This window comes from Oncorhynchus keta, chromosome 24 (genome assembly GCF_023373465.1).
Source record: "Oncorhynchus keta strain PuntledgeMale-10-30-2019 chromosome 24, Oket_V2, whole genome shotgun sequence".
Lineage (NCBI taxonomy): Eukaryota > Metazoa > Chordata > Actinopteri > Salmoniformes > Salmonidae > Oncorhynchus > Oncorhynchus keta.
This window is the reverse complement of record NC_068444.1, coordinates 41,159,827-41,181,672: the sequence shown is the minus strand read 5'-3', so window position 1 is coordinate 41,181,672 and position 21,846 is coordinate 41,159,827. Positions and strand designations below refer to the sequence as shown.

The window sequence follows — 21,846 nt, the reverse complement described above, 5'->3', positions numbered from 1 at the left end:
AACAGCTTGATCAACTCTATGTGAAGGAGAGGTGTCGCACTGCATGAGGCAAATGGTAGTCACACCAGATACTGACTGGTTTTCTGATCCACGGCAACATAGCCTAACAAAAAGTGATTAGCCTGAGAAATTGGCAGCTGAAAGAAGGGCTTAATGGAACATCTCGAGAGAGGAATCGTTAAAAGTTCATTTGAATTATACATTTCTATGTTTCCATGTATATATCAGTTATTTCGCTAAGTTTGGGAGGTGGGAATCAATGGTTATAAAAACCTGTCAGTTCTATAAATATTCACCATACCAGTACGTGCCATGAAACGATCAGGAACCGTCTGTGAATCCAATAAAGTTGATTTGTGGGGACCAAATCTGAGGCTTTTGCACTCTCTCTTTTAAAAGCCAAGGCCCCCATATACTTTCTGCACCTGGTGCTGAGAACCTCAACGGCGGCCCTCGTATTGGGCGTAGTTAAGTTGCTTTAGAGTAGACATATGACGTGCCCAAGGGAAACTGATCGTGTCTGACCTGCCGTACACCCTCGTATTCCCTAGGCCTACCGAGGTCGACGCTAGGTAATTGTAGAGTAATGGCCTGTATAAACGCAGTAACACGGGCAGATGCTTTTGTCAGCATCAATCTATTAAGGTACCACTCATGTACTGCACTTAAGTACCTGTTCTTGAATTACTGGGAAACTTAGTCGGGTGCCAGTAGTTTGAGCTAAAAAGCATGGCATATCTGCTCTCTTGGATAGGGCTTGATTATGGCCGAATATCAATTGTTAGTCATTGGCAAGGGAAATGACAAGCACCCACTTACAAATAGCTTCCACTCGGTTCTCTGTTTTGTATTTACTACAGTTTAACATGATTTGGTCTTCTAAAGTGCTGTAGTATAATAGGTGCCAGTTTTATCATTCAGAATTACGTTGGTCCATAAAACTCATCATAAACACCTAATTTGGTACTTTGGAGTGCCTGGATCCAGTAGGTGTTGGTAGTTGTCTGAGAGTCCAAGTTTTCAGTGAATAAATTAGGACCTTGAGGGAGGCGAGAAAACAGGCTGAATGACGGGTTCTATGGCTCGTATCCACCTCTATGAACAAAGCAATGTTGCTGTTGTGACTTGAGCCTCTAACGTCTCATGTGTGAATTCCTTTGTGCAAATTCTTCTTCCTCTCCTTTTGTGAGCCGGGCCAGACATTCCAAAGAGCTACAAAAACCTCAACTTCCTAATTACCGATATGTGTTTTCATGAGACACATTGAGAGGTACGCTTAGCGTGCAGGTACAGATAAAAGGAGAGAACGACCTTGACAAAGCAAGCCCATTCAGAGAAGAATGATAACAAACACACAGTTCTTTCAAATATATCTGCCTTTACTTGATTCGTGTACTGTACAGCATTTCATTATTATCTGACAGTCACTATTATTCTAAATGACAATAATGGCTATCATTTACTACAAAAAGTTGCATAAATAATTTACATGTGGAAATAAAAAATAAATATGCAGTTCATTTCTTTGAGTCTGCAAGGTTTTTTTTCCTCCCCAACTGCTTTTAGCCAAAAGACCAGACAGGAACAATATGTACAATCAAGCTATACATGACAACTCTACTTATATGACAAAATCCTTTCCAGTTGCTATTTCAAACACACAACTGAACAAGAAGGAAACACTGTCAGTACAGTTTAGAAAACTGAAAATCAGGAAGCGATATGAGAGAATGGAACAATGGAATGTGGACAATAAGTGGAAACGTTATGAGTATTCTTCATGAGATACAGGCCGTAGTACTGAAAGGGTTGAAAAAAGGGAATGGGTTGTCAGCATGGGCAGACTGGGCATCCACAACCTTTTCCTGTCTGTCTTTCTGTCTATTTATGTCTGTCAGCATCCTGCAGGATATCAACAGCCAATATCAAACAATTCAAATTGAGATTCAGTTTATCTATCTTTCCTGTCAGTGCTATTCATAGAATGAGTCACTCTAGGTTCACAATGAACAGAATAGGGACATGACTAGTTGGTCGCCAATGTTATTTGCTGCTAACAAAATAGTTCCAGTCAGTGTGGGTTTAGTGGAGAATGTTGTGCCAGAGGGTAACAACAGGCACAATTACTGGAGCCGCCTCCACACGTGGACCTTTTGTGTGTGTGTGATTCCTGCAAACAGGAACCAGCCATGTCTAGCGGAAATTCTAAACACAGGAATGGGCTCATTTAGTCATTAAGATGAGTCACAGGAATGGGCTCATTTAGTCATTAAGATGAGTCACAGGAATGCCTAGTTGCCTGTTTGACCGAAGGGACCCTGGTCTTGGACTGCTGACACAGCCATTTCCCCTCTCTCACTCTCCCTCTGCCTCTCTCACAGGGGCTCTAGGGCCACTAGGCCAGGGGCCCTAACTGACAGCTCCTGTAAGGCTGCTACGGAGCAAGAGCCCTGGGAGACTCCTGGTGAGTGAGGTGCTGCCTTGGCTGTCATGTGACTGCGTGGTCTGGGGTCAAGGCCAGGGCCTCTCAGGCCTGTCAGCAGCCCACTTCCAGAGCCTGAAGCCCCAGGGCTACCAGGTGCTGCTACGGTACAGTACACACAGCCATGGAAAAGATGGATTAGAACCAGTTACAGCATAGAGACACCTTTCAACCCTATAGGTCTATCAAGCAGTGTAGCCTGCCCGCTGGATGTTTTCACAGGTGGATTTTGAGTTTAGGTGCACCTCTTGCTGTGGCTACGGTAGATTCTACTTGTGCCTGAGTCAGAGGCCGTTATCTATGAACTGGAGTGTGTAATGATAATCTACACTCCAATCCGAGCAGTGTTCCAACTTTCATGACCAGTCACATGGCCTTCCCTGGCATAGTCTGTTGACTCATTTGGTCATGCAAATCAAAGGTTCTGAAATATGTTTGAAAATAGGCTGCAAAATCTATAGTGCCTGTCTGGTGAGAAAAACGCATGTCAAGCCAGTCCAACAAACAGCTTAACAAATCCCTTTTTGTTGAAATGTCTCTTCCTCTCCCTCTTCCAATGAAGGAGCCATGTTGGGTTGTGTGTAACATGTGCGTGTGTATGAGTGAGCGTGCTACTTTGGTCTCTGCATTTGTACGGAAGAAGGAAAGGAATCCTCAGTAGGAGTTGCTGACCAGCGTCGGGGTGTTGCTCTTGCTCTGACTCCCGGGAGGCCGGGTGCGTTTCTTGTTGCGTCGGGGCTCGGGCAAAGAGGAGGCCTCCTTGGCCTCTGACTGGTTGTGGTGGCGGCTATAGCGCTTGCACTTGCAGGAGGTGACCACGCGGATTTTGTAAGTCCGGCTGTTGCCGTTGGGGCACTGCAGCTGCACCCGCTGGGTTCGGGAGTGGGCCGGGATGCAGCGGTAGTCGGAAGCGCTGCTCCGCCACCATTTGCCGCGCACGATAGAGTTGGGTAGGAGGTGGGCAGGCATGCACTGACCCGAGCACACCAGCTCCTTGACGGGCTTGGCACTGCGGCAGGAGCCATCAGTGATGTAACGGGTGGAGCGCAACTCTCTGCAGCTCAGCTCCGAGGCACCTGGGGTGAAGAGGAGGATATCAAGGTTACACAATCTGTGGCATCCCTCCAAAAAACCAAACACTTTGAAGTCGGACCGACTCGAGGGAAACAATCTTCCATTTAACTGTTCAAGAGCAGAGAGCTTGAGAGCTGTGTCTCCAGACTCGAGACGTGCTGAATATGTCAATGACAAAAGTATGTGTGTGTCAGTGTCAAAAGTACGATTCCCACTGTGCGTATAATGTTATTTGTTCATTCTAAGAACTTGGTTTAATTGCATGCGTGGAGCTGGGATGGGAAATGGAATATGAGTCTCAATTTAATTACTCGGAAATGTTCCTAAACTCTTCCTTCCGTTTCACCATTCAGAAAAACATAACATTTAGAATTTCTTAACGCAGAGAGTACTTTTTATAAAAAAAATGTAATGGTAATTAAATAGATGCAATGTTGATATACAAATCCAATTCAAAACCAATGTTGTCCCCATGTTTGGTTAAGGGCTCAGTATAAGGGGGGGAAATAAGTTGCAACTGAACACTAACGTTGATGCATGATCTGATAATGACTGTTGCCTGACAATGAGGTTGGATGTGGAATTCCAGCTGGCAGCAATCAGCTGATAGTAAATCCAGACCAGAATGCTATTAAACAGCTCAATCAAACATAATGGAGATTTAAATCGGAAACAAAAGCTGGCATACACAAAACAGGCCCTCCGGAAAAAGGATGTGAAGATTTGCAACTTTCTCTAAATGCTTGTTGTCATTCCTAAATACAACATTTGACAATTGGAAATGAGACGAATGAACCAAACGGTTTGAGAAAGCATATTCAGTGCATAATTGGTCATTCAATATGTTGGCCATGGCCTTTTTAACAGCCCTATGCAAGAGTTATTGTCCTCTTTTTTCCTTTTTTACATGTGGCATGTAGAATGGCAGAGGACATGTCGGTTTAAGAAATTATACACCCTGAGATGCATCTGTTTTCTTCTGTGGCTTTTCTATTGCAAAAAAAGGCAATAAAAAAGGATTCATGGAAGGATGACTTTTTTCTCCCCTCAGAGAACCTGATCTGGTGTTATTTTGTGGCTCGGCTGGTCGGGCGGCCACAGCATAAGATCTCTCCCCTGTTCTCAGGTCTCTCCCAGTGTGCTGACTGCTGGGCCTAGGGACCAGGGGATGGACTGTCATGGAGGGGAGCCAGACAGAGGTCACCCTCTCTGCCTCAATGACCCCACTGGGACCATGGGAAGAATCATGGGAAGATATGGTACTCCCAGAGGAAGGCAGATAGGCCTATGAGAAAGACCCCTATCGCATATGATATGACCCAATAGATGATTATTTCTCTCTCTCGGTTGATGGATGTTGATCAGTATAAGAGGAGATTTAAAAAGACACGTGTTCTTCCAACCCCCACCTCAAAGCTACAGGTGTAGGATCTTAATCTGATTGCCCTGGTGCAAAGAAATGTTATATGTACGGTGTATTTGAGGTTTAAAAAGCATTCTGAAGTTTATCATTTCCACTTTGACATTTCTGACTTGACTTCCCCTTACGAAGAATATATCAAGACCTACAAAAGTTTTAATGAATTATAATCTACATAATAAATGGCATTTCCTGTTGGTGCAGGTTCATTTCCCTTCTGTAGCAAACGGTCTCAAATTAATATCCTGCAGATGTATCTGTTGTTTATCAATTTCAAGTATTATGTTAAATGTATCTCATCCATCATTACAGTATTTTATATCCTAATCACAACATTTGTCATTTGTACTCTATGTACGACTCTTTTAGATTTGGAATGACATGATTAGATTCGGGGGAAAACTTGGAAAGAACGCCATTGTGCATCTTGAATCCATGAGACAAGGCAATCAGAGATATTTCCTCTGTAAAAAAATCTGCATGACTACAGCATAACCTGTACTGGCCACAGGTGGGACTCAATTATCTATCACAGTGTTGCAATTTCAAATACCTTGAAGAAATCCCCTAAGAGCAAAAACTCTATTTTCTATTTGGACACATGATGTTGCAATTAAATAGTTATGACATAGGCAGACCTGAACTAATTCGTTGTATAAAAGAGAGGGAAATAGCACCAAGGATAGAGTGAAAAACCCTGATCTCTCATAAGTGCAGCTCTTCAGATCGTGTGAGGTTGAAACCACGGGCATATTATGTGTCTGTGACATATTGCCCTATCAGCCTTGGCATAGCATTCATCTAACCGCAATCCGGCTTGCTCCATTGAACAGTACAGATGTTCCAGTCTAATGCATCAGCAGGGAAAGCTGCAATTTAAAACAGCCACTAAAGGTTGAGGCATTACTCATGATATTGCTATTAACTATTCTACATACAGAAAGTAGCACTTCTCGGCACGTTCATAAATGAAACATTATAGGATATTCTGGGTGGTCTTTGGAGGGTTTCTTGCCTTAATGATTTACATAAACCACACAGGTGAGGTTTCATTATTCTCCAGAGACTATAGGCTACATTGATATTTTAATCGACACCTTGCGCATTTTTTTTATGATTAAAAGGACGTGTGTGGTCTTGCACATTGACAGAAACAAATGAACCCGTGCCTAAAGGATGAGACGCTATGCTGGGAAATATGTGTGTGGGGAAATGAGCAGTTCGCGCCCTTTGGACAGTGGTCCTTCTGTGGCTCAGTTGGTAGAGCATGGCGCTTGTAACGCCAGGGTAGTGGGTTCGATTCCCGGGACCACCCATACGTAGAATGTATGCACACATGACTGTAAGTCGCTTTGGATAAAAGCGTCAGCTAAATGGCATATATATTTATATTTATATTTATTTTATATATGCTCACCGTCCAAAAGCTCATTGCTTGAGAAATAATGCCTTATCTATCTCAGATGCGTAACATTACAGATTCTTAGATATTGTCGAAACGTTTACCACAAATTGAAAACTATTTTTTTTCACTAAGTGACTGCGCACATTATGCACGAGAGCATATTGTGAATTCATGTCAATGAGATATTAGCACTCTTCCACGCAGTTTATTTTAAACTCCTCGATTTGATATAAGTATCCTACGAATACATCCTAACTATGTGTTAGAGTAAAATTCGAAGGACATATTTGTTAGATTGATTAAGCAATATCCCAACGTATTCAATTAAGTTGATGAAAGATGATCCATACAGATAAATAGTTTCTCTATACCAATCTCACATTGTAGGCTACGAGTGTTTCACAAATAAAGCAAGTCATTATTACAAGTATTCATAATGCGCCTTGAATATGGACATCCTATATTCCTTCTTGCTATGTCGGCTACCAGATTCCGTAAAAATAAATACTCACTATAGGAGGCTGTGTTTGCTGATGACCTCCTTCCCCCGTGTTTTGGTCGATTCATTGTATTATTGTTATTATTAGAAGCCAGTGGTATTGGTTCCTCGGGAGGCTGTATGTTTTCAGTATATTCTGGTACGATCTCTGTAGCATCGTTTTTTAGCACCCTCCACCCTTGCACGAAGGTACAACATCCCTGTAGCAGCAGCAGCACGGTGCTGGAGACAAGGAGCGCGAGAGACACCTGCATGCTTATCGATCTGCGGAGCTGGAATAAACTATGTGTAACATGCGCTCTGTGGCAAGTTGACCAATTCCACCCATACAAGAAACGTTGACGCTATTTAAGTACCCCAGCGTTCGTCAAAACTGACAATTAAGTGCTTACACGAAGTGGGAGGGGTCCTGCCCCAGGCAAATTCATTGAAACTGGAGAGGTGCATGTGTGCGCGCCAAGTGAGGTGCGTGCGGGTTTGGGGTTCGTTGGTTTGAGGGAGACAGCGCATCTAGTTCCAGTATTGCCGCATTTTTCCTTCGTGATTCATGCAATATGTACGTGTCTCTAAAATATTATATTTGTTTTGATGTGGTTTTGTTTGGAGTGATACAGGGCGCAGTCTCGATGACCATTGAGTGATGTTTCATGGCAAGGCTGGTTCCTTCTCCATCATAGACAATGTGTTTGATAGCTGGCGCAATTTTGTGTTGTAAAAAAATATGCAAAATTGTGAAATTCGTACACGTTGACAGATCGCAGCAGTCTATTTGCAATATTACTTGTTTGTTTTAAAGTATTTATTTTATTGTCGTTTATTGTATGCTCGTGTATTCTGCTTTTGAGTTCGACTATTGACTAACTTCAAACATGTATTACAGTCATAGAACACTGAAAAAGTATCTATAGAAATGTAACACCATTCATCATCAAACAATCTCATTAATTCATTTTCACTCATTTTTTTTATTAACTGAGAATGACACATGGAGTCCCATCCTGGTTTCAATAAGATAATTAGGATGGAAAAAAATGGACCCAGAAAATTCTTGGCATCCTTGAAAATCACAGCCTTTGGATTTGCAGAGGTGTCATGCCCATATGGGGCACAAGGGCACCTGCTGCTTGATATTTTGTTTATGTAATTAAAAATAATATATAGCCTGTATTTTTTTTATTTTTTTTTAAATACATTTTTCAGATGTTAAATTATTTACTTAACTTCATTTTGAAGAGCACATTTTATCATAATGATTTATATATATAATAAAAGATCTGTCAGTGGTGTTTTGCAGAGGGGGCACACTACCTGGACCAGGCAAGGAGTAACCCCCTATTCTCCCTAGTAAATGGTTCTTTCCAAGATGCACCATGGAGCAAAGATATGTTAAGGAGGACACTCTAATTCTTGCGGAGAGAGTGACACACACACACACACACACACACACACACACACACACACACACACACACAGCATTTGATTTGATGTTAGCTGCGGGTGATAGGCAAGAGCTACATTACATGACCAAAAGTATATGGACACCTGCTCGTCGAACATCTCATTCCAACATCTTGGGTATTAATATGGAGTTGCTCCCCCTTTTGCTGCTATAACAGCCTCCACCAAACTTTACAGTTGGCACTATGCATTGGGGCAGGTAGCGTTCTCCTGGCATCTGCCAAACCCAGATTTGTCCGTCGGACTGCCAGATGGTAAAGCGTGATTCATCACTCTAGAGAATGCGTTTTCACTGGCAGCAAGCTTTACTCCAGCCGACGCTAGGTATTGCGCATGGTGATCTTAGGCTTGTGTGCGGCTGCTCGGCCATAGAACCCCATTTCAAGAAGCTCCAGACGAACAGTTCTTGTGCTGATGTTGCTTCCAGAGGCAGTTTGGAACTCGGTAGTGAGTGTTGCAACCGGGGACGGACAATTTTTCCACATTACGCACTTCAGCACTCACCGGTACCGTTCTGCGAGCTTGTGTGGGCTACCACTTTGCCATTGTTGTCCTAGACGTTTCCACTTCACAATAACAGCACATACAGTTGACTGGGGCAGCTCTAGCAGGGCAGAAATTTGACAAACAGACTTTTTGGAATGTGGTATCTTATGACAGTACCAAGTTAAAAGTCATCAGTAAGACCATTCTACTGCCAATGTTTGTCTATGGAGATTGCATGGCTTTGTGCTCGATTTTATACACCTGTCAGCAATGGGTAATTTGAAGGGCTGTCCACATGCTTGTCCACATGTATAGTGTATGTAGCCTATTAATTCCTTCTTTAAGAATAAATACAGCAAAAATGTTTTGTTGTTTTTCTGTAATACTCAACCTGGTCTCAGAGCATTATGTATTATTTCATATGTAAATTCGAGACACGTTTGGTATGGTATCTATCAATTTGTGGATGTCCATCACCCATTTCGTATGATATGTTACGAATTACAATTGTATTATATGTTACACATTCTTTAAATGTACAAAATGTTACAAATTTGAAAAGTGTACAATATATTACAAATATGCAAAAACATATATGTTACGAATTCTAGCTGGGTGGCTAGGTGGCTAATGTTAGCTAGCTCGCTAACGTTAGCTAGGCTAGGGGTTATGGTTAAAGTAGGTTTCAATTTATGAGTCAGGTTAAAGGGTTAAGGTTAGGGGATGGGTTAGCTAAAAGGGTTGAGGTTAGGGTTAGGTGAAGGGTTAGCTAACATGCTAAGTAGTTGTAATGTAGCTAAAATGTAGTAAGTAGTTGAAAAGTTGCTAATGAGTTAAAATGCTAAAGTTGTCTATGATGAGATTCAAACTCGTAACCTTTGGGTTGCTAGACTATTGTGTTATATGCCCACCCATCCACCCTGACCAAGTAACCATCTGTCTTATGTAACCATACCAAACGTAACATATCATACTAAATGGAGTGTCTCGGATTTACAGTATGTATAGAATAATATAAAATGCTTAGAGACCAGGTTATAATACTAGCCACCTGGCAATTTTTGTTAAGTTGGCTTTAGCTAGCCAGCTAGATCAGTTCCCAATCTCCCAACCTCATAACTCGCTACCAAGCCATTTCAGGCTATCAATCAAGCTAGTGTAGTTTGTCTTACTATCTTAGCTGGCATGCCTGCTTTCGAAAGTACTAAAATTGCTTTAATTCTTGGGTTATACTGTATGTGGCAGTTGTACTAAACTCCTAAGGCAGAATAATGGGTGCATGACGACCCTGATTGGAGTCGGAGGCTCAATTGTACAAATACTGCCCTCTTGAGGGACAATAACCAAATAAACTGTTCAGAGGAAGCAGATAGGATTATGACTGCCCTCTGATCAAACTGAAATGTTGTCCTATTGGAGTCATTTTAAGAACACAGCAGACATGCACAGACAGGCCAACCAGGGTGTGTTGCATGAAAAATTATACTTTTACACACATTCATAAAATAGTACTGTTCATGACACATTGTCTCCTCTCTTACTCATTTTGGGAACTGAGCAATGGTCATAATGAGATGTTTGATGGTTTCCTTCTAGCTTCAGGCCTATTGAAACCCTAAATCAGGGTTGGAATAAAGGGAGCCATCCAACCGGCTTCAAAACCATGCCAATAACGATCAAGGATGAAGATGATTCATTATTGTTGAAATGCTCCTTTCAGGGGCCACAACAAACAAACAGCCTAAAACCTGTCAAAAATGAGAGATCATTATCGTTTTTGATGAACTTCTAACTTTGGCACAGTGATTTAGTGGACTGGACACCACTCTCCAGAAGACTCTGTCCATGTGTTTCCATGTCTTCCCTTCTGTCGTCACGCTGGTGAAGAACGGTCCCGTGTTCACCCCAGAGCCAACTCTGATTACTACCTTGCCTCCGTCCCTGCTGCTCACAGTCCTCATTTAGATCTCTCTGGCTTTCTGAATAGAACACCCGGGCTCCAGTGCTTTTTTACTGGTTTATCGATAGCAGCCGAGGACCTGAATAACAATCAGATGCTCTCCAGATTGTGGGCTGCCAGCAGCGATAAAGGATGGGTGGATATTTTATTTTATCGGAGACGAAGAAACCATGTCTGAGCCACATAAACAAAACATTTAGCAGCTCAGGACTCAACCTGGTCTCATAGACTAGACATAACATAGTAAACGTAAATCCAAGACACTCAAATTAGTATGCTATGTTTGGTATGGTTACATAAGACAGAAGGTTACTTAAGGCAAAAAAACGAAAGTAGGGTGGTTGGTCGGGGTGGACGTATAAGGTTGCGAGTTCGAATCTCATTACAGACAACTTTAGCATTTTAGCTAATTAGCAACTTTTCAAGTATTTACTACTTTTCAGCTACTTTTCAACTACTTAGCATGTTACTCAACCCTTCCTCTAACCCTAACCTTAACCCTTTTAGCTAACCCTAACTTTAACCCTTTAACTTAAATTAAAGGGTTAAGTTTAGGAGTTAACTCCTAATCTTAACCAACCTTAACCCTAACTAACGTTAGCCACCTAGCTAACGTTAGCCACCTAGCTGAAATTCGTAACATATAGTACATTTGCAAATTCGCAACATATAATATGAATTGTCATTCGTAACATACCATACGAAATGGGTGATGGACATCCACAAATTAATGCATACCATATGAAACGTAACACATCATACTAAGTGTCTCGGATTTGGATACAGATTAATACGAAATTCTATGAAACCAGGTTGCAGCAGCCAGGACTGGAGGACTGGGTGTTGGGAAACAGTGATTCAAGATGCTAACTACTTGACCACACATGTTTGAAAAATATGTTTATTTCAGATGCAGTATAATGGGTGAAAATAGTTGTAAATGGTGCGTGAAATCGTAAATGTCTGTTTTGCAATTCATTTTGCCCAAATTCTTAATTGTTTACATTTTTCGTCATTGTTTAAGTCAGTCAACAACGTGTCGTCTGTAGTTCTGCAGAGTATCAACAAAACCTCTCATATCTGGCATCTTCCCCTAAATACACCCTGCTGGCGTGATATCTATCTTAATAGTTTCCATTGGAGAGGGTCATATAGAGTGCAAAATGGAAAGAACATAAAATGCAGGCAAACATGTTGATGGAACAATATACTGTATACTGTATCACCATGCATTCATGTCCCTCTGTTAACATAATATGACAACTGCATAGGACTGTACTTGAGGACGGGAGTGTCCAAGCAACTGAAAAGACAAGAAGAGTGCACTAAATCTACTCAATTTAATGGAGGGACCCTGATAACCACAAATTGAAAGAGATATTGTAGGAATCTGTCTATAGTTGGGGACTCCCGAGTGGTGCAGCGGTCTAAGGCACTGGATCTCAGTGCAAGAGGCATCACTACAGACACCCTGGTTCGAATCCAGGCTGTATCACAACCAGCTGTGATTAGGAGTCCCATAGGGCGGCGTGCTGTTGGCTCAACGTCGTCCGGGTTTGGCCGGTATAGGCCGTCATTGAAAATGAGAATTTGTTCTTAACTGACTTGCCAAGTGAAATATATTTGTCTTTTTTTTTTCAGTTGCTTTGGAGAGGAGATATTGGATACATGGAAACATTTAACAATGTGTATTAGCTAAAGCTACTTGGGGAAAAATGATCAATCCCTGCATGTTTAAAAGCAATGCATTATTGGCAGGTGTTCTGCACTGTATCACAGTGTATATTTTACAGGGCAGGAATGCTTTGCTTTGCTTTCAAACAGTCCAGGCACTTGATTTATTATCCATTCATATAAACACAATTAATTCTAAACTGCTTCTGCACATTGTCACACAATGAAAAGGATTGATCAACATACATTATAATGTTGCACTCTCCACAAAACAGAGTGCAACACAGGACATTTTCTATCTAGGAAATGCTTTATGATATACATTTTCACCCTGCCTCTATAGCTGAAGCTAAACTAACTGTGTGAAAATCCTCTGCTATTTCAACGGCGAAGCTAGAATATCAACCATTTGTCATGACAGGAATTGTTGAGCTTTACGCCACCCATCTCCCATTTACTCGCGACGCATGACGCATGTGACAAGGACTACAGACTATCAAGGACTACAAGGCAAATCTAGCTGTGTGGTGCCCACCGAAGCCTCCCTCCCAGACGAGTTTAACACATTCTATGCTCACCTCGAGGCAGACAGTACCAAGCCATCCAGTAAGACTCTCGCTGCTCTGGGCGACTAGGTGCTTTCGCTCTCCTAGGCTGACGTGAGGAAAACTCTCAAAAGCCGCTGGCCCAGATGGCATCCCTGGCTGGGTCCTCAGAGTGTATGCTGACCAGCAGTCGGGCGTCTTCAGACATCTTCATCCTGTCCCAGGCTGTAGTCCCCACTTGCTTCAAGGAGACCACCATCATCCCATTGCCCTAGAAAACCAAGGTGCCCAAATGACTATCGCCCCATCAAACTCACCGTGGTCATCATAAAGTGCTTCGAGAGGCTGTTTGTGGTCTACATCAAGGCCAGCATGCCAGGCACACTGGACCCACTCCAATTTGCCTACCACTGTGGACCAACAGATCCACAGAAGATCCAATTTTCATCGCTATTCACACGGACGTAACACATCTAGACAAGAGGAACACCTGTGAGAATCCTGTTCATTGACTACAGCAGCTTTCAACACTATTGTTCCCTCCAAGCTCTTCATCAAGCTCAGAGGCCTGTGTCTGGACACCACCCTCTGCAACTGGATCCTGGACTTCCTGACTGGCAGACCACAGGCTATGAGGATTGGCAACAACATCCCCTCCACAGTGACTCTTAACACAGGGGTGTGTCCTCAGGCCTCTGCTGTACTCCCTGTTCACCAATGACTGCGTGGCTTTGCACGACACCAGCTCCACCATAAAGTTTGCAGACAAAACCACGGTTGTAGGCCTGATAACCAACAATGACGAGCCAGCCTATAGGGAGGAGGTAAGTGAACTGGCATTGTGGTGCCAGTTCACTTACCTCTCCCTCAACATCAGCAAAACAAAAGAGTTGGTTGTTGACTTCAGGAAGCAGAGGAGAGAACCTGGCCCGATCCACATCAACGGGACTGGAGTAGAGAGTCAGCAGTTTTATGTTCCTTGGCGTCCATATCACAGAGGACTTGACATGGTCGAACATCAACACCACTCTTATCAAGAGGGTTGCATCACCGACTCTACTTCCTAAGGTGGCTGAAGTAACCTGGCATGCCACCCCGGGTCCTTTCCAAATAATACCGCAGCACCATCGAGAGCGCCCTTACCGGTTGCATCACGGCCTGGTATGGGAATTGCTTCGTCGATGACTGCAAGGCCCTCCAGTGGGTGGTGAAGATGGGCCAGTACATCACTGGGACCGTGCTCCCATCCATCCAGGACATTTACTCAAAATGTTGCCTGTGGAAGGCCTGCAGCATCATCAAGGTGCCCACACACCCTAGCCACGAAGTGTTCACTCCCTTACTGTCGGGCAGTTTGTATCGGAGCATGACGTCTGATAACAACAGGTTCAAAGACAGTTTCTATTTACAAGCATTAGACTGTTCAACACTTTAACTGGACAGACCACCTGCTCTGATTCTCCACACCTTAGCAAACACACACACACACACACACACGTGTGTTGTGTATCTCTCAGCTCTATCCTCTACTAGGCCTAAAACCTAATGCTGCATATTCTCGTAGGTAGACGGTAGTCTCATTCTATGCCCTGGCAAACAAGGCTAAGTGGACACCAGCAGGAGCACATAACATTCTTTATCTCTTGTCCCAATGCTTTCTAAACTGAGCCTTCATCTAAATCTGCTCCGTACACCAAAGCAGGCATGAGCCATGTGGTGGGAACTGTGGGAACCTCGACTGCGGCTTGACTGGGGAGCCTGAACCATGTGCTAACCAGTTGCGCTACCCAGCATGCCGCTCACCATGCCGCCTGCCGCAGGTGCTATTCTTAGCTGCCAAAGTAATTACCCAACAAATCAAATTATTCACTGCCAACGTGAAGGCTTTCTCTGGAGCGTTTTACAAGAAGCTCTAACATAGCGGTAGATTACGAGGCAAGGGAACAAAATTCTAGCTTCTTTCTCCTATCCTTGACTGACCTCTCACCAAATACACATGGCTGACGCCAGGAGGAGAAATCTCTGATGGGATATTTTGGAGGAGAGCAGGGGGTTTTGCACACAACATTAGTGGTTATGAAAACCAAACGTTATGGTCCTTTTCCCAAAAAACATCCAATATCAACTGTCTGTCCAACATCCCTTTCTTTTCTCCGCAGGCCGTCATGTTTCTCCTGATTGTCTTTGGTCGCTGCTCCACTTTGTTATAATCCAGATTGCTACTTTTGAAATGCTTTTATCAAATGGGGGCCAGGATTGCCAACAGAGATTCAACAGAGTATTGTTTCCCATACCTTAAAATGACCTCTTAATTGGTTTGGCAATGTCAGTCTTCTCTGTGACCTAGGTTTTGATATTCCTTGCCCGCGTCAACCTGTCAGGAAACATGGTATACGCCCAAACCCAACTTGAGAAAACATAAGTACTAGCAGCATGGCCCACCCATATCTAAACTATAGGAAGCTTGATACATATTGATGACTGAGAACCCAGAGAAAGGCAACACATTCCAATGGAGTGTGATAATCTCCCAGAATACCGAGTGAGGTGTTCTAATTAGCCATGAAAGCATAAACAACCAACCTTCAGCTGCTGAACAGACAAGAACTGACATCCACACACAGGGTGTAAAAACATTCTTAGAGCCGTTCAGGACTAGCAAAACGAGGTAGGAAACGCGAAAATAATCTCCAGCTCTGGCATCTAATGCAATAAAGACCAATTATAAGCAGAGATTGTCTCATAAAGGTAGCTGTGGAGCGTCGCAGATAAGTAGCCGTTCCCTTTGGCCACCCAGCCTGCTAGCTTCCAGAAAACACTACCCATCTCCCAAAACTCAAACACTGCCTATCCATTGCTGACAGTAGTGTGAAAACAAACGTGTTGCGGAGAGAAACAGATGAACCCTACATTCCTAAGTTAGATGGTATATCCCTGTGTTTACCTCCACACTTGGGGGTTTTCATTCAGCAATGTGGGCGTTCACGGGTTGGCTATGTGATAATAGAGATTGATAAGATATATATGGTCATGGTAAAATAGTACATGTATGAATAAATAAAAATGTCTCCCTGTTCATGCTCTGAATATTGATACTGTATTTCTTGCAAGGATTTTGCCTGTTGCCATGTGGTTCTGGGTGGTCGTTTCCCACAGCCAGTGGCAATAATAGGGTGCAAATACAGGCCATATTTATGTTATATACCCTGAAGTATATTTGGTCATTTTCTTTCAGATGTACTGTGTATGGCGCTAACAAAATGTTCCTGTCAAGCTACAGTACCTTTGAATCCAGGTTGTTATGTGGGTGGTACACAGTCACACAAAGCCATCCAGAGTAAATGAAAGTAAGTAGCACTCAATATCACGTTGCACAATTGATATCCAAAACACATGCTATTTAAGGCTAACCACCTTGGCAGGAAGACATATAAGCCCTATGTGGAGCGTCACCAATATCACCCCAGTTTCCTCTGTTATGACTTGTTATTACTATACCGTAGCAAGCGTTTCATGCGGATGTTAGGCCTGTGGATAATTTGACCACATTATGTTTCACATTCCGCAATATTAATAATAATTGAGATGATTATTTTTTTACATTCAACATCACTCAGTCAAGGGAAATATAGTTCTCTTTCTAATAAAGATATCAACATATGTTTCAGGATGTTGTGTATCCCTGGAAATAATCAGAATTCAAGTAAACTTTACAGTTTTGAAAACATAGTCCAGAAAAAGTGGCACGACTTACCGCTGGTATGGGGTAACTGGAGCCGCTGGACAGGGTAAGTTAAGCCACCGACAAATATCTGTACTGAATGAAATATTACCACTACCTTTTAAAAATCATGTCCATTTGTTTTCTCCCGAACACAATTCAACACAATCACTTGTTTTGTCTTTTAATAATCGTATGCATCTTTTAAGGCTTAACACATCACAAACACTTTGTACTTTATTAAACAATTTTAACAACGTCCAAGCCCTGCTGTTACCTCATATCCCAGCGATAATACCTTGCATTACACCTACAGTACAAGAATGCACTTTCCTGCTAGGTTTAGGACATCATATTGAAGTTTACGGAGACCCCCCCGACAGTCTCCAGGATCTATTCTAGGGAGGCTAGGGTCAGTCTGTCATATCTGGTGTCCTTGTGTGAATCTAAGTAGGCTCCCTCTAATTCTCACTCCCTCCCCTCCCCGAGCCCTAGAATCATGCTTTAGGACTACGTGGCCTGATGACTCCTGCCTGTCCCCAGTCCACCTGGTCGTGCTGCTGCTCCAGTTTCAAATGTTCAACTGACTGCAGCTAGGGAACCTGACCTGTTCACCAGACGCGCTACCTTGGCTCGACTTACCCATTTGGAACAACTTACCACACCCTCCCCTACAGGTAACAAGGTGATTCACATCACAAAATAATACAATTAAAGTATAAACAAATAAACAAAGACAGGAGGATGGAGAACGAAAAAAAAAGATAGCTAATTATACATTGAAATCATACATTAATAGTTTATTTTTTCAAAGTGTGTTCAGGGGGGATTTAAAAAGAGGCACTGAATCTGCAAGTCTGATCTCATCTGGCAGATCATTTCAAAGCCTAGGGGCCCTAATGGCAAATGCCCGGTCTCCTTTTGTTTTCAACCTACACTTTGGATTTGCAAACAGTGCCCAGGCAGAGGATCTCAGGCTGTCCTATAATGAGGGAGATAAAGGGAGATAAAATGTCTGCGATACAGGATGAGGATAAAACCAATAATGAACTGATCCCTTATTAAATAAATCCATCATTATTACTGTCTGACACTATTATTACTATTACTCTGCATGTTTCCCAACTCAAATGAAAACCTTCGGAAAGAATAACAGACATTCCGCAGCAGGCAAGCTGGAGTTATACACTCCCCATCGCTTTCCCTCAAAGGTCAGAAAAATGAAAATGTTTTTTTTTTGTTCTTTTTTTTTTGTGCGTGGTGGGGGGGGGCATTAAATATGTTATGCTCTCACCGCCAACTCTTAAAGGGATGGGTAGTTCTAAAGAGCTTGGCGGCCATCTTGTGTCAAGCATGACATGACAGTTTCTTCTTTCTCCTTAATAAACATCAGAAAGGCGTGCTTGGCTCGGCTCCACAGCACTGTAAAACAACAGAGCAGGAGGAGATGAAAAGAGCAACACCACCACGGGCACAGGCGCTTGGAAGAGGATCTGAGGGCCATCCATTCCAAACCCCATTCTATCTGATATTTCCCAATAATTAGCGCTGCGCCACAGATGTTCCCCCTCTTCCCTCCCTCTATTCCACCTCACCGCCCTGTTTTTTTTGTTTTTGTGAAATGAGCGCGGTGGAGTATTAGGACAAGGAGTTAAGGGGAGCATCATGTGCTTTTAATTTGATAAAGTCATTAAAAAGAGGATAAAGATGAAAGCGGAAAGGCCTACATTAAAAAGACATGTAAAGAATTGCAAAATAACCTACAATATCGCTGCAGAGATGGAATTCAGATCCGAGCCGCTCGATGTTGGATGAACCCAAACATATTGATTTCACCCAGAACGCAGTTAATTTTGAACTTAAAAATTTGCCTTCTGGTATTTTGACATAATAAACCCTGAGAGGAAAGGGATAAATTAGTCGACTAGCATTATTAAACCGATAATATCTGCTTTACATATGACTAGTACACTACACCACTGAAGCATCTCCTTCCGAAGCTAATAAATATTCACATAAAATTTGAGTGCTAGTTTCAACACATGCTGGATTATGCACTGTGTTGTCGCTGATGTAATGACAGCTCTGTAAGAGAGAATGGTTCTGTTGACATCACTCAGATTACAGGAAGACAAGTCTCTCTCTTCCAGCATTCTGACACATCCTCAGAGTAACTGACCGTTTCCCTAATATAGCGAAGGAATGAGGCCATTCTCACTTCCAACTGTGCTACATATCCCTTAGAAAGACGTCCGCCTTGAATCCTCTGCCATCCCCACAACACAGCATAGACACTTCCTATCGGAGAATCCCACTAGCTGCAGATAGCTGAAGTAAATGACACGTCATCATGCTAAGCCAAGCTCGATTATTGATGAGATTCCGGATACAGCGATCCTGGATTAACACTGAGCCGCAGAGATCTAGGGACCCATAGCCTGCTACATCCAACACATAATCCTTCCACTTTACCTCTGCTCCCCCGCCCGCTTCTCCAGCAGAGGCCCTGGATATGACAAAGCAGGGAGGAGACCCCTGGATCTCGGGTGCCCCTGGGGAGCGTTACAGCTGGGCTACAGTAATTGCAAAGTGCAAGGGGCCGTGGTGAGAGCGGGGAGTCAATGCAGAATCAGTATCGGGCCTTTCCGATAGTCCTCGTGGACACATGCTGTTTGAGAGGGTCCATCCCCGAGCCAGGTGTGTGCCACTTCAAAGTTGTAAAACCTAAAAGAGCATTTAGATCAAATCAGGGAGACGTGGCTGCTGGTTCGATGTGTGAAAAGGAGAGAGAGTGAGAGAGAGAGAGAGCAAGAGATAGATTTCAACAGGGCTCTCCAGAGGAGTGTGTCTCCATCTAATGGTCAGGTGATACAATGCCATTCAGGAGATAGAATACAGAGAGGATGTGACATTGGATTAGTGTCACCCATAGACTTAGTTAGACGACTAATCTTTGTATTTGTCCCATTATGGCGTCTTTGAGAGCACGGGCAGTGTCATCGAGGCCATCTCCATCCTTCCTTAACCCATCCGAAGTCCCACCCAGTTGAATGGTGGAAAGTCTCAATTGCACTGTCCACGCAAAAAAATGTTTTTTTTTCCAAGTAAAGATCTCTATCCATCTCTATGGTGTCACCTCACCCACCAGCCTTATCTGACGCTTGCCTGACGACTCACCATGAATTTAATTCCGCTGCTCTATTGATTGCTACATACATTCAGTCTGAAACGTCCATCCTAGAAGTCGTTTGCATGACCTCAAAACAAGGGGCATTGTATAAAACAAATTCATCAGCAGTTGGATTGTCTAATTAACAAATCTAACCAATCAGAATATCAAAGATGACAACGTCATCATGTAGGCTGGCTCTGGCTCAACCCATCTGTTTCTGGGACCAATCAGAACTTTCAGAATGAGTCCTCATTCTAGAAATCGTCGGGGACGGAGGAAAATCCAGACTCATTGTGGAAAAGAAACATCAGTTGGCCGGAGCGATGTGGAGGGGGTTAGCCAGGTAAATCTGACGTGACCAATGTGGGGAGCTGTGTTTGTATCACCTTTGAGCATTTGATTGACAGGGAGATGATCACAAAAGGACTCCCCAATAGAAATCTGTATCGCAGCTGTTGCAAACGGTGAAATACAGCCCAATGTTTTCAATGCCAGTCAAAAGTTCATTGTGCTGAAGCGTGGAGTGCAGACTGAGCGAGTACAGTAATGCATTATGGTAGTATTCCTCCTGTCAAATGTGTCAGAGATAGAAGGCTGACAAGTATCACTACATTACTGCAGATATAGACAGGTTTAGAGTGAGCCCACCGGGCACAAACTGGCTGAATCAATGTTTTTTTTCAACATATTTGGTCAATGTATTTTGTCAACGTATTGTAGAAGTAGAAAATAGATTGGATGTGAAAAAAGTAATCAACTGTTGTTTTGAGGGTGAAATTTCAACCACAGGATTATGTCATCATGGAAACCAAATTTCAACATTGACAAACCTTTTCAAAAAAATATGTTGAATTTGTACCTTTGATACAATGGCACATCTTCAACGTTATGTCCACTATCCCCCAAAAATTTTAATAGGTTGGGCAGCAACTCCTACCGGAGAAATGGATCTATCTATAGCTTTCATTTAGTCTCCCATCCGGGTTTTTTACCAAGCCCAGCTATGATATTTGCCACTAACTATTACCAATGTGCTACCGTGAGAATGAGAGATCTCCACTTAAATACGAAATAGATCCAAGTCATTCCAAATGGTAGGTTTAACAGAACAAATTAAATGTGACCCTAGTTTATCACTCAGGCCTATATAGAATGTGCAAAGTCATCAATGGCTATTGTTTCAATTCAAGCCAGAATCCAATAGTAGAGACACTACAAATAGGCCTAGGGTTTCAAGCTCTGGTTGATTTCAAATGTAATGATATTTAGTGATATTGAATTGTGTTTGGTTGTCAACGCAAGCAGATATAAACATTTGAAGGAGATGCATCTTCTGCTTGGATAGTTCCATCTGTGCCACTGACTTATAGGATGTGTTCATACAGTGAAACTGGAGTGCCAGAGTGCGCTATGGGCATTTCGCAAATTCAGATTGTCCGTTAGTAAAAGGACAGCGCTTCGCTCTCTCTGAGCATTCAGAGCGCAGACTGGACGTCTGGCGGAGGGGGTAGGGTTGATCCAAGCGTTCTGACCCCACAACAGCAGTCAAGCACTCAAGCTAACTGGCTAAAGTTGGCTAGCTTGCTAGGCTACTTCAAGACACAAATGAGTGAACACCTCACTCTGACTGTTTTACTCACTCTAGCAAAGGTGCAGAATCTCGAACGGCATTGATCATTTGCACCATGTACTTTTAATGTAATCCCAACTGCAATCCATGGTCATTTGGTTCTGCTTTTAGATGTTAACACAGCACAGTGATAACACATTATTCTAAATATCGGACATTCTATTCCCATTTGAACTTTGCTGCGCTTTTAAATGGTTGAAAGCTTAGTGATATACATTTGGGTGACAACTAAACCAAAAATGTGACTTTGTTTTTCTATTGGAATTTGGTTGTGCTTTTAGATGGTTGAATGCATAGTGAAACAACATTGAAAATTCAAC

At 42.7% G+C, this 21,846-nt stretch overlaps 1 protein-coding gene across 1 annotated transcript; it reads right to left on the bottom strand.

Annotated features, from left to right (window-relative positions):
- Positions 1-1,358: 1,358 nt before the first annotated feature.
- On the bottom strand, positions 1,359-7,267 carry LOC118357562 (sclerostin-like). The gene is made up of 2 exons (XM_035734803.2): positions 6,894-7,267; positions 1,359-3,558 (listed from the first exon to the last, which is right to left on the bottom strand). The coding sequence occupies exons 1-2, from the start codon at positions 7,132-7,134 to the stop codon at positions 3,137-3,139; spliced, it is 663 nt and encodes a 220-aa protein (XP_035590696.1). The 5' UTR covers positions 7,135-7,267; the 3' UTR covers positions 1,359-3,136.
- Positions 7,268-21,846: the final 14,579 nt, after the last annotated feature.

What these genes read in the sequence shown, in the direction of transcription:
- LOC118357562 (XM_035734803.2), bottom strand. Translation starts at nt 7,134, where the DNA reads ATGCAGGTGTCTCTCGCGCTCCTTGTCTCCAGCACCGTGCTGCTGCTG. An exon ending in AGCAAACACAGCCTCCTATA is followed by an intron (nt 3,559 to 6,893) that starts GTGAGTATTTAT and finishes TCTTCACCCCAG; the next exon opens with GTGCCTCGGAGCTGAGCTGC.